This window comes from Orycteropus afer, unplaced genomic scaffold (assembly GCF_000298275.1).
Source record: "Orycteropus afer afer isolate SDZICR_OR568_19922 unplaced genomic scaffold, OryAfe1.0 scaffold00084, whole genome shotgun sequence".
NCBI classification, from domain to species: Eukaryota; Metazoa; Chordata; class Mammalia; order Tubulidentata; family Orycteropodidae; genus Orycteropus; species Orycteropus afer.
This window is the reverse complement of record NW_006921671.1, coordinates 10,422,052-10,435,966: the sequence shown is the minus strand read 5'-3', so window position 1 is coordinate 10,435,966 and position 13,915 is coordinate 10,422,052. Positions and strand designations below refer to the sequence as shown.

Genomic DNA, 13,915 nt, shown 5'->3' with positions numbered 1-13,915 from the left:
GTCAGTGATTCCAACCCACCAGACACTTTGTAGGAAAAAGATGAGGCAATCTGCTTCCATAAAGATTCACAGCCTTGGAAACACTGTGCGGGAATTTCTACTCTGTTCTATAAGTTGCTGAGAGTTGGAATCGACTTGATGGCAATGGGTATGGTATAGAAATGCCTATCCCCACAATTATTTTATCAGACTTTTATTTTAACTTTTTGGTGAGAAAATTTTCATACATGAAGTAAATGCAAGAGTATAATACTCCCTGTTTACCCCTCACCCAACTTCAACAATAATCAATAGTCTGCTATGCTTGAATATCTATACTTCCATACACACCTTACTTTTTTAACTGTTCTGCTTCCTTTTATAAAATTTTTATAAATGGAAATCACACATTTTAACTGTACTATTTTAATAATTTGGATTCATCTGAGTAACACACAAGGAGCCCTCGTGGTACAGCAGTTAAGCACTTGGTGGCCAACCCCCCCAGAAAAAATGTCGGTAGTTTGAACCCACTACTTACTCCATGAGATAAAGGTGGCGGTGTGCTTCTTTAAAGATTTCAGCCTTGGGACAGAATTTCAAATTCTCATAGAGTCTAGGCTTTCTGGAGCGATGCAGGGTGGATGACCCTGAAATTATTGCCTAAAGATAATCTTTAAACTTTAAACCAAAAATATCTCCTGAAATTTTCTTAAACCTGAGTAATGGTTTAGCTTAACAAGGTCTGCCTTGAGCATTATAGTCTTTTAAGAACTATCTATGTGGGATCAAATTGACAACAGTAAACTGGAAAGATTAGATAGGAAATTTAAGGGGCAATGAGTTTATGTAAATGAGACAACTCAGAAATGGAGGGTGGGAGTGGTTGCACAACTCAAAAAATATAACCAATGTCACTAAATTGTACATGTAGAAACCATTGAATTGATGTATATTTTGTTCCATATATTCTCAACAAAAAAAAATTCATAATAATATTTAAAGGAAAAGGAAAAAGATTTCAGCATTGGAAAGCCTATGGGGCAGTTCTACTTTGTCTTAAAGGGTCACTTGAGTTGGCATAGACTCAGTGACAATGGGAATAGGGGGTAATACACATTCTTATTACAACGTAGAGTATTCTTATCTCTCCCAGAAAGCTCTCTTGGGCTCTTCTCAGGCAATCTTACCACTTCCCTTCCAAGAGGTATCAGTTCTGATACTTTTTTTTATTTTAGTTTCACCTGCTCCTGAGTGTCTATAAATGGTTTCATTCATATGTAGTTTTTTTTTTTTTTTGTCCACCTTTTTTTCCAGTTAGTCTAATTTTGTGAACTTTGTCCATGTTGCTGCATATATTTATTGTTCATTGTTTTTGTTGTTGCTGATGATATTTTTGTTGTTGTTCTATGCTTCCAGACAAGCTTTTCTTTTTACTATTTTTTTTATCATAGTCATAAAAATACAGGACCACCCACAGAAGGACAAATATAGTATTAGTTCACTATTGTAAAAAGTCAAGGAAAGGTTTATATATGGAAGGAAACTTCTTAGTTGGTTACCAGAAGTGGGAGGGGAAGGGAAGGAACAAAGAAAAAAAAAATGCATTGACGCATGTCACTTTAGTTTTGTGTATTTCACGGTACATAAATTATATTTCAGTAAAATGCATTTATATATCTATATACACACACACACACACACACACATATATACAGGACCACCACTTTCCCTGCCTCACAACTAAATAACTCTAATGATGGCAGTTGAAGGCCAAGTGGAGGCCCGAGGCCCGTGCTACTAGGGCAGGTCAGGCAAATATTGGAAGAGGATCCACAAGCCTAAAGTATACTTGATGTTTGTCTTAATTTCTGACAATACAAGACCTATTGTTGTTGCTGTTACTCTCCATCAAGTAGATTGCATTCATGGAGACCCCAGGTGTATCAGACTGAAAACGTGCTCTGTAGGGTTTTCAAGGTTGTGACCTTTTGGAGGCACATAGTCAGGTCTGTGTTCCAAGGAGTCTCTAGGTGTGTTTGAACTACCAACCTATGGGCTAGTAGTAGGAAAGCTTAACCATTTACACCACAAAAGGACCCATTAAGGACCCTGATTTACTCCTTCTAGGGATGACAGCAGGAGCTCTGGTGGCATAGTGCCTAAGGCATTTGATTGCTAACCAGAAGGCTGGTGGTTCAAAACCACCCACCCCCCTCCTTGGAAGGAAGATTGGGCTATCTACTTCCATAGAGATACCACCTCAGAGTAGAATTGACCCCATAAAACACATCTGTGTTCTCAGAGTGCTTGTCACTGGGATGTTGGGAATGTCCAAATGTCAGTGTTGGTGGGTTGGAGGTGAAGCTAGAGAAAGAACTTGGGATATTGAAGTCTGAAATAATAGAAAGCCAGTGGAGGAAGGAGTTTTGGAAGTGAGAGGGAAAAGCCATTTACTGAGATGTCAGGTGCTGTTATGTTAAGAGTTTCACATACCTCAGACTCAAACCTTCCTTTTTAGGGTTGCTACACATACTGGTGACGTAGTTAGTGCCTAAGGCATTTGACTGCTATCCAGATAGTTGGCAGTTCAAACCCACCAGCCACTCAGTGGAAGGAAGACTGCGCAATCTACTTCCGTAAAGATTTACCACCTTGGAAACCCAAAGGGGGTCGCTATAAGTTGGAATTGACTCGATGGCAGTGAGTTTGGTTTTGGTTTTTGGCACACACAGGTAGCACCTGAAACGGAAAAGGAGAGAGATGAAAAGAAACATCTACTCAAATAAGCAAAGGGGAAAAGAAAAAGAACTGAGCTTATTAAAAAAACCCTATCAAAATAGAGCCAATATACTCCTAAGGATTGAGGCCAGAAGGAGGGGACACATTAATTATATGCTAAAGTAGCTCACACTTTCAAGCCGTTACTGTATGTAAGAATGCTACTCGGGAGTGATCTAAGGCATGCCAGCTTTCTCTGCCCTTTCACCCCCTCTGGTGGAAGTGCTAAGCATCAGTTCTCAGGTCAGATCACCAGCAGCACAGTGAAGAGGTGAGGAAATGAGATGAATGTGCTTCTCAACTCTACAAATTGCCTGGGGATCTGGTTACCACTCACATTCTGATTCAACAGGTTGGAGTTCTTGCATTTTTGACAAGCTCCCATGTGTTGTCAATCTTCACACTACACATTGATGAAACAACAACAAAAAACCAAACTCACTGCCATTGAGTTGATTCTCACTCACAGTGACCCCCACTGGGCTGTAAATCTTTACGGAAGTAGATTGCCCCATCTTCCTTCTGTGGAGCAGCTGGTGGGTTTGAACCTCTGACTTTCTGGTTAGCAGCCAGATGCCTTATCCACTAAGTTGGATCAATAATCAGCAGCACAGGAAACCCTGAGTGAGTTTGCCCAATTTGACATGAAACTGATCTCTAACAATAGTTTTACGTAGCTTTACATCTGACAAACAGTGAACCTAACCCACTAATTGAAGAATTTGAGTTCATTTGGGATGTTTTCATAGTTGTCTCAATTATTGACTTCTGTACAAGTCACCAGCTACGTCATACAGTTGATTATATTAGAACATTGGAATCTAGTTAGGAAACAGTGTGATGATTTTGTCATATGGAATCAGACTTTTATTTTAGAGGGAACATTTAATGAGTTCTCTGATATTGCAAATCAAGAGGCTGATGCACAAAGAGATTGTGTGACTTGACCAGGGTCACACATCTAGTTCAAAGCAGTAAGACTAAACTCCAAGTTCCTTGACATCAGTCCTCATGTTGTCTGTCTAGATTAATTCCTATTTTTCTGTTTCTCAAAGTGACTGGAATAATTTCTGCTACATCCTATGGGTTATCTAAGTCCTATGTGGTAGGTCACAAAGGTCAGGAAATATGGCACTATACATCTCATTTTGACAGTTTTCCTCATGTATTATTCTTTTGTAATGTAGTGTCCTACTTTTTATCAGTAAAGTTGGTTTATAGTCATCTACTAAAAGAAAAAGAAACACCAGACATAGTCTTACTAGCATCATTTTTCTTAATGTTTAAACTTCATTCTATTTTAGTCTTTTTACCTGAATTCAGTCTATTAAAACAAAACACATCAGTTCTTAACTGATAGTCTTTAAAACTTCCCACCAAAATAATGCAAGTTAATTTCATATGGTAGAGTGAGAAGATTTCAATAAGTATGGATTGACTGAATGATTTCGGTAGATGAACGAATTGACTATTATATTCAGATAAGAAATCCATCATGGATAAAAAGCAAACCAATGAACTAATAACACCCTCCAATGAAGCCATACTCAAAATGGTTTTTGCCTTCACCATGTAATTTCAAGTTCTCTTGTCTTCAACATCAAAATTCACTTTAGAGTATTTAAGTGATTTTCATGCCTGACAGAGTGGAAAGTGAATTTCCAAACTGCCCTCTTCATTCCCAGCCCAGCCAAAAAAAAAAAAAAAAAGACATGAGAGTAAATAAAAAGTTTCCGGATCTCTTTACGCATATAGGCGTAAAATGCAGATGAGCAAAGTGAGTGGGTGTGTGAAATCGTTTGTAACAAAAACCTATTATTTACAGATGAGAAATTTATATTGTCAGCGTAATATCTGTGAGGCTAAGCAGAGCTGAAGAGTATATAAAAGCAGTGCGCTTTGGTGCAGAAGAACAGAGCTCAGGACCCAGAGTGCTTCCAGAGTTCTGAGAGGTTCCCTCTCCACTTGCTCTGTTTCAGGTCACAGTATCACAAGGTAAGATTAATACTGGATTATTGTAAGATCGTAGATCCTGGTTTTTGGTACAGTTAAATATTCTTAAGGGAGCAAAGTATTATGAATTAAAGTTACTCTTTCATCTTATATTTTATTATAAATAACTTACAGGACAGCATTGAGATGAAAAAGTGATATAAAAGTGCAATTACATCTACTTCAATGTAGTGAGGTTGCTAAATGTGCCAGGGCGATAATTCAATTCAAAGATATAAAATAGAAAAGAAAACAACTATTCAAATCAATATGCTTGTTATGAGAACTACATTTTAAAATAAATAGAAACATTTTGGAAAAAAAATCATTTTCCTTAGATTTAATAGACGTACATACTGCTTCAAACAGATGGCACCTTTTATATTCAGCAAGAATGGGTCTATTAGAAAGGCTAAAACAGCAATTGCTCTTTGCCAACTAAAACCTCTGATTTTCTCAAAGACCCAATTCAAATTCTCTTTTAAGTATTCAAATTTCTGATAATTCTGTCAAAAAAATCAAAGCCCAGGAAATTAGCTCTTTGTAAATAAGACTTAATATAGTGGTTGTGGGAGGTCTGGTGGCATAGTGCCTAAGGCATTTGACTGCTAACCAGAAGGCGGGTGGTTCAAACCCACCAGCCACTCCTCTGAAGGAAGGTTGGACAATCTACTTCTCTCGTGATACTGCCTCAGAAACCCAAGGAGGGGTCGCTATGAGTCGAGTTTGACTCAACTGTAGTGGGTTTGGTTATAGTGGTTGTAGAGGATAAATATCACCCATTACTTTGAATGAGTGTGAGTAATCAATAATTATTTGCTATTAATTGAAGGACAACTATAATTATTAAACTCTAAAAAGTCTACATTCTAGAATAATATTTTAGTAAATCGCTTTAGGAAAAAATCAGATATTCTAAAATATCTACTTTCTAAAACAAAGACCAGTTTTACAGAGATCTTTAATGGAATAAATGATTAAGCAGTGTGTGTTTCCATATGTACTTTTCTGGTAGAGAAAATGAGCTAACCAGGTTTAAAGATACCTGTTGTTATGTTGTTGTTATGTGCCGTCGAGTCAGCCCTGACTCATAGCGACCCCTCCTTGGGTTTCCGAGGCAGTATCACTACGGAAGTAGGATTGCCCAACCTTCCTTCCGATTTGTCCTATATTTAGGGATATAATACATTGTCTCCTTTCTTTGGTCTAAGATTAATCTTTCTAAAAGATTTCCTACATAAGAAATACTATTGTTATTATATTGTACTTTTAAATATAAGTTGAAAATTATGTTTCTTACCAAATCACAGGTTCTCTCATTTGGCCACCCAAAGAAGGGAAAAGTACGTTGAAATCGTTTTCATATTAAATAAGATTTTGATATTAAAATAACAAATATTTACCTTCTCAGCAATGGTGCCCTATCAATTGACTCTATTCTGAAATTTTCACTATTTCCCGACTTATTTATTCTTATAAAAAGAATAAATGAAATTAAAGAAACAAGTTCTTTCTTTCCATAGGACTTATTTTATTGCTTGTAAGGGACTTTGAATTCCCCTCTTTATTGTTGTTTCTTCTTCCATCAGCTAACACAAGGGCAGAATACCACCTGCTCTAAATCGGCCTCGGTAGAACATACAGAACAAATTGCAAAACCTTTAGGGTCCTTGGGTAGAGGCAATTATTTAGAACTAAATTGACAGCTTTCAGTCTTTTCTAAGACCCTTTTCAGCAGTTGTGTAATAGTAAAAGGAACTACTTGCTTTGATTTCTAAAAATTCCTGAAAATGTGAATATTATAATTATTATCAGAAGATGTTACCTAAATATATGGCAATGTTCCCAAAGTTTTCTGAAGCATAGCCAAACACCAAATTGCTAATTTAGTGTTGATGAATGAAGAAAGGTGAATAAATAATTCCTATCATGTCGCTTTGTCTAATTGACCACTCAATCTTAAAAGGACTTTTTATCTTTCAAGGAAAAAAGTTACTGTGGCAGGTATTGCAGTCTCCACATTTTAGTGCCAGAGACAGATAGTAAATACGGCTAGGATGTTAAGGAAAAGATTGATAGTTTTAAATGATAATATTTGTAAAATCTTTATTTCAAACCAAATGCCATTTGCTAAAAATACTCATTCAAATTATTTGTGGATAAGCATAATCTAACTTGGATTGAAATCCTCACTTTTCAAAGTAAGCACTGTTGGGCTTTTAAGTAGCAGAGAGAAGTCCACGACAAATGCCGGACTTGAGGTTTTCATTCAGAAAATAGAGACACTAGCTCTGTGTGGACACTGCCCACATTCACGTGGCCGCTGTGCACACTGCATGTCACGTCCTCAGCGTGCATTTCCTTGTGACACTAGGGCAAGTAACCAAGTGTACCATACAACCAGGTCCAGTGTGTCACTAGCAGCAAATGACATATTCTGGACTAAGACCAATTATAAAACAACCTGGGGACTTCTAAGACTTCAGATTCAAGCACTTATTTTCTTTATGACAGTAATCTCTTAGTTTCTTAGTAGTTACTGTTCAAGTTGCCAGAAGCATTAGTTCTTGTTGCAAATTGCTTGTCTTTAAAATGATTTTTTTCCCCTTTAATTTAGAATAGGTCAATGCACCCTAAAATACCTCAAATCTGTTGGCCGCTTTATAATTACAAAGTCTAGACCAAGTTACACTATTTAAAATATAAATGAATAATACATCTGAACCGACAGCTGGTATGCCAAGTTGTAGCCTGAGGCTGCTTTAAGATGGTTGAAATGCAGTATAATGTAAATGCTTGGAAGTGGAGGGCTATTAATTGAAAGCCAGACTGATAGTGAGGGGGATGGGCAGCATTATGGATAAGGTGCCATTCAGGCTAACCATATGTAGCAGATCATCTACAGGGGCTATTTTGAATGTTTATCGTGGTCCTTTTCAATTTCAGTTCTGGAAATAAGCCTTCTAATAATTGACAGAAATGTCCTACATTAATGAAAAACCTTAATGGTGGAACACTTCTTTCTTGTCCCATGTTGCCTCCAAAAATCTGGGGAAAAAATATACTTTACTATTTGAAATTAAACTGGAAATATAATCAAAATAAAACTGATAAGACTGGATTTTTCTTTCCATTTGGAATCTGTACTTAGTCAAAATCAAACTAATTTAGCCTGACATATTTAAATATGATTGCCTGCTTCTGTCTCCCTCTCCCTCTGTTCTGACAGGCAGCAGAAATGAAAAGCATTTACATTGTGGCTGGATTGTTTGTAATGCTGGTACAAGGCAGCTGGCAACGTTCCCTTCAAGACACTGAGGAGAAATACAGGTAGTAAACCCTTGGACTTGAAATAGTATAGCATTATGGATAGATTGGTGCTCTGGTAGCACAGTGGTTAAGGCATTCAGCTGCTAACCTAAAGGTCGGTAGTTTGAACCAACTAGCCGTCCTGCAAGACAAGGTTGAGGCAGCCCATTTCTGAAAGGATTGATAGCCCTGGAAATCCCATGGGGCAGTTCTATTCTGTCCTATAGTCTCTGTAAGTCTGAGTGGACTCGATGGCAGTGTTTTTTTTTTTGGGGGGGTAATAAAAGCAGACTTCTCTAAAGTATGGAAAAAAAGTGTGTGTTGCTTTGTAACTTTGTTGTTCTTGTTGTGTGCCATTGTAACTTTAGGGATGGAAAATATGCTAAGCGGGAAATTATAGCTTTTTGAATTCTTCAGAGTATCCTATCCATTCACTCATTACTGATACACTGTGTGGATTATTTTAATTATTCATACCAACTCTTTTCTCTTTGTTACTCCTTTTTAGAAAACAGCATTGTTTCTTGCTTATTGTAAAAGTCCTGCATGTTCATGTATTCCTACATGTTCATATGAAAAATATGCAAAAGTATCTTTAGTATGCAAATTTCTACTATCCAGAGAAAACTATTCATACTAAAAAGTAGATGTATTACTTTCCTGTATTTTGTATATACTATATACAAATGCTTCCCAGAACATAACACAGCTTTGCGTCATGCTTTTTCTCTTAACATTGTATTGGTAGCTTTTCCTGATATTGTTAAAAATATCTATAAATGTATAATGTTTAATGGCTGCATATTAATCCAAATAAAAACTGTACAATAATTTACAAGAAGCTGTTCCTTCTCTGTTGGACACAGAATAGATCTGCAAATTTTCCTACTATAAATAATGTTGTCAGTAATATTTGGTATAGGCATTTTCCCTATATTTTTTACTATTTTCTGAGGATTTATTCCTAGTAGTAGAATTACTGAGTTTAAAGCTTTGATAATATCTTACAAATTGACTTTCCAGAAAAATCACTCATGCACACTCTCATCAGTAGTATAAAAATACTTCTCTCACAGTGACTTTATCAGTATTTAATCTTTGCTAATCTGACAGTTACAAAATAGTATCTCATTATTGTTTTAATTTCTATTTATTAGTATTAATTGTACTGAGTATTTTTCCATATATTAACCATACAACCAATTGTTGATTACTGACTTATAGATTATCTACTATGTAATTTCAAATTAGCATGTGGGTTTTTCTTGTCTTTGTTTGACCTTTTAAAAGTCTTTCTTGGACCATTAGCTACCATATTATGAGGTAATTTAGCTATGTTTTTATACTGATATATGCAAAACCCCATTGGAACCATAAATCTGCTGCCCAAACTAATAATTTGGAACTCTTTATTCTTTGAAAATATTCAAGCCAATGCTCTCTTCTGCCATTACTAGCATGATTATGAGCTGGTTAATTATTTGAAAAAAAAAGATTTATCTATTCCTATGTCAGAAAAAAAAAAGAGCTCTGGTGGTTTAGTGCCTAAAGCATTTGACTGCTAACCAGAAGGCTGGTGGTTCAAACCCACCAGTCGCTCCTCGGAAGGATGATTGGGCAATCTCCTTCCGTAGTGATACTGTCTCAGAAACCCAAGGAGGGGTTGCTGTGAGTCAGATCAAACTCCACGGTAGTGAGCTTTAGTTAGTTTTTTTATTTCAGAGAAAAAGTCAGTTGAGTAATTTGCTATTGGAATTCACAATGGGAATGTACCCAATTATAATAAAACTATGGGATTCCAACGAAAATCTAAGGTCTCTTTGCACCATGTACTGACATACCCTACATGCCTGCATGACTGCTTCATCTAGCCCTGTATTTTGTAGTGAAGATAATCCTCAAGCGAGTTTACAGATTTGTATGTGTCACCAATCACTGTTCTTCACAGATCAATCCCAGCTTCCCAGACAGACCCACTCAATGATCCGGATCAGATGACTGAAGACAAACGCCATTCCCAGGGCACATTCACCAGTGACTACAGCAAGTACTTGGACTCCAGACGTGCTCAGGATTTCGTGCAGTGGTTGATGAACACCAAAAGGAACAGGTAAGAGTTCTGAAACTGGCCCAAAGTTTGCACACAAATACATTACTTACATATGTCTTAAATCTTCTGACTTTCTTAAGTCATCATGCTTAGCATGTGATGCCCATATACTCTTTCAATTTTGACACTTTCCAAGGTTGATGATGCTATCCTTTGTATTATGTCCCTGAATGCCCTATCCCTCACTCCTCCTTTCCTACCCTTCACTGTGACATAGGCTTTAATTATTTTCCCAATTGTGCTCTTAGCAGTATTTACTCTCTTATTCATTTTATCTTAAAATTGAAAAGCTGACTTTTGTGGAACCTGCAGAGTTAGGTATCCAATTTCTGAACAAAAGAAAGAGTATATTCAACATTCTCTTGTAGAGTTCAGACCACCACATTTAAATTATCTCTAGCCAAGTTAATCGTAGTAAGGAATAGAAACACAATACATTCCTTTTCTTGAGGAATGCAATCTAAGAAATTCATTTTAAGTTACAGCTGAGCTGCAGAGCATAGAGAAGAAGGTAAGTGAGAACACAGGCCTGCAGTACAGCATATGTGTTAATACTGGATTTTCTTTGATAAATGTTGAGGTTTTGCTGCATCTAGGCTACTGAAGGAAACCTTAAACAAGAGTTTCACAGAAATGGTGGCATTTCACAATTTCTTTGGAGAGTGGCCCACAAAGGGAAATACACAGGGTAGCTGAAACCAAATTCCCACCACCATCAATTCAATTCTGACTCATAGCGACCCTACACTACAGAGTAGAACTGCCCCATAAGGTTTTTAAGGCTACAAGTCTTTACAGAATCAGACTGGCTTGTCTTTTCCTGCAGAATGGCTGATGGGTTCAAACTTCCAACCTTTTGGATTAGCAGCCAAATGCTTTAACCACTGTTCCACTATAGCTCTTCAGAGTAGCTGAAGGAATCTAAAATTCAGTAAAATGACAGGGATTTGCCTGAATAGAATGGAGAAGGGAGTGGTCGAGATAGAAGAGATTGTGTGCAGGCAAGAAGAACAGGAGAGAGAGAAGCGTGTTCTTGTTCTCAAAGTATAGGTACATTCAACTTCAGGAAAGATGGCCATGATGATCAAACAGATGTTGGGAGAAGTCCTTGATAGGAACATTGGGTGAGGCCATCAGTGAAATATGAGAAGCCACACATTTATAAAAACCAGAAAGACTTTTGATTTTCTAGATAGAGACTGCCACAACTGGCTACATTAAAGCATAGTAATCCATTCTCACATGTGGTTTCTGTGATGTGTTTAAAACGAAACTTTCCAGGGGTGCTATATGCCAGAGAGACTGACAGCATTGATTGCCCGCCTCTGCCATGCTCAAAGCTGTTATGGGCTCCATCTTCTTAGATTTCTTCATTGCCAATTGATCACATAATTCTTTTAATCAATCACCATGTGGTCTTTTTGATAGCAGTTTGAGAAGCTCCCTTGCTTTCCTTTAAAACAATTAACTAATATTAACTCAATGCTTGCTAATAGCAAACAGCTTCCTTGTTGGCGAGTAGCACTGCACAATGGAGAGTCTATATCTCTTTAGCCCTGATGCAAAAGTAATGCACCTTTTTATAAACAGTGGCACAGATAACCAGGGGAGGAGGTAGAAATGGGCATCCTAGGAGGGGTCTTTAGTCCTTCCTTAATTATTAGACCTCTCTCATCAGTCTTCAACCCAGACAATAAATGTAGCTTCAAGACTAGTCCCCCAGCCATCCTCCCTCCCAAATTTTCCCTAAGCCCCTCCTACATAGAATCCCAAACTAGAAGCTGCCACTGCTTATAGGTGAGAAGCATATTGCCAGAGAGACAGATCTTCAATTTAACGTTCACATTTCTTTCAGGAATAACATTGCCAAACGTAATGATAAATTTGAGAGACATGCTGAAGGGACCTTTACCAGTGATGTAAGTTCTTATTTGGAAGGCCAAGCTGCCAAGGAATTCATTGCTTGGCTGGTGAAAGGCCGAGGAAGGCGAGAGTAAGTCTGTACATTCTTATTTGACATTATTTTTTTCCTTGATGGTGAAAACTTAAGGCTAGAGTTATCTCTATATGAATCCAGATTAGGGAAGCTATTAGTATCATCCCAAAAAGTGAGGAAATAACTCTGATTGGTGGGAAACAGTATACAAAAGTCTAGACTGTTTTATCTTTGGTAAGAAGCATTAATAATAGAGTCAAACAGGTTACATTTTTATCTCCCATTATAGTTGTATTATGATTAGATTACTAATCTGTCATCCACACCAGGACCCTTTTGAGAGTAAACAGGGAGTTTTTGATAACTATAATGGAACAATAAGCTTAAATAGGACTATCCTAGGAAAACTAGGAATAAAGAATGAGAAGAATACTGAAAGCAAAGTTTAACATTAAATGTTTATGTAATTGTAAACATTCATGCATTAGTAAATATTCAGACAAAAACTTGATGAAGACTGAAATGACCCAAACATAAGATGTTTAGCAAAATGAAACTCAAAGAAGAGATATGTAGAAGCATTTTCTACTGAACCAAATACCCAATTTTTTATGAGACTGTCATATATATCCATTAAATAACCAAAGCTGAAAATGAAATTAAGTTCCATCTCATTTTCTCGTGATCATTTTGATTGACATTTGAAATATGAGGGACAGAAAATCAATGTCAAACTCTGATTTTTTAAAGAAATTTAGGACAAGCTTACTGAGATTTAAAGAGCTCTCAAGACAAAGGGGAAGTAGTGTTGTGGTTTGGTTTTTAAAATATTAACAATCCAACTTGCAAAACCAATGGTCAAGAGGTTGCTTACACTTGAGTACATTTTATTGTGTTTTAAAGGGATTTCAAAAGTTCTACAATGGTAAACTGATGAAAGTGTTAATACTTTCATGTTTCAGTTTGTAAGGCTGTTCTAAAAATGAGTGATTTTACAGTAAGTAATATGTTTTATTAAATCATAAGCAAATTAATAGTCTCAGCAATAGCTTCTGTGTTGGCAATATTCTAAAATGTTTGATGCAGCCTAGAGTATTGAAAATGGCATGAAGTTATACAGGCTTAATTTTAGATTCCACTTACACTCCTTAATACCTGAAAAAAGTCCTTTCAGATACTCACCGGTTCATACTGGTTTCTATGAGACTTTTGGTAGTAGGACCTCAGTAAATAAAAACTCATTGTTTTCTTAATGACTCTCACATGCATTAGCAGTAACAAGCAATCAATTAAGTATCTATTTAAAACATTTAACTAATTTTCATTCTCTTTTTCTTAGTTTCCCAGAAGAAGTCACCATTGTTGAAGAACTTCGCCGCAGACATGCTGATGGATCTTTCTCTGATGAGATGAACACTGTTCTTGATAATCTTGCCACTCGAGAATTTATAAACTGGTTGCTTCAGACGAAAATTACTGACAGGTGACTACATTTTAGTCCATTCTGAAAAATCATCAAAAGTTTTTAAAATATTTATTGCCATATTTCTACAGATTGTTCTCTATATGGGGGAACTGGTCTTTACTTTCATTAGTAGCGAAAAATATTCATGTTTAAATCATTTGAGAGTACATGTGAGAGTCATTTTTGACCATTGCAATTTTATTCATTCACTCACTGATTCCAAGACATTTATTAAATATCTATAAGGGACGAGACAGTAGGAATAAACCTATGAATAAAACATGGAAAGTGTTAAGTCATTCACATATTAATATCACATTACAAATTGTTATATATGTGAAAT

The 13,915-nt window shown here is 36.5% G+C and overlaps 1 protein-coding gene across 1 annotated transcript; it reads left to right on the top strand.

Annotated features, from left to right (window-relative positions):
* Nucleotides 1-7,990: 7,990 nt before the first annotated feature.
* On the top strand, nt 7,991-13,594 carry GCG (glucagon). Its single transcript, XM_007941843.2, has 4 exons — nt 7,991-8,082; nt 10,010-10,171; nt 12,027-12,164; nt 13,447-13,594. Exons 1-4 carry the CDS (start codon nt 7,991-7,993, stop codon nt 13,592-13,594), a joined length of 540 nt encoding a protein of 179 aa, XP_007940034.2.
* The last annotated feature ends 321 nt before the right edge of the window (nt 13,595-13,915 follow it).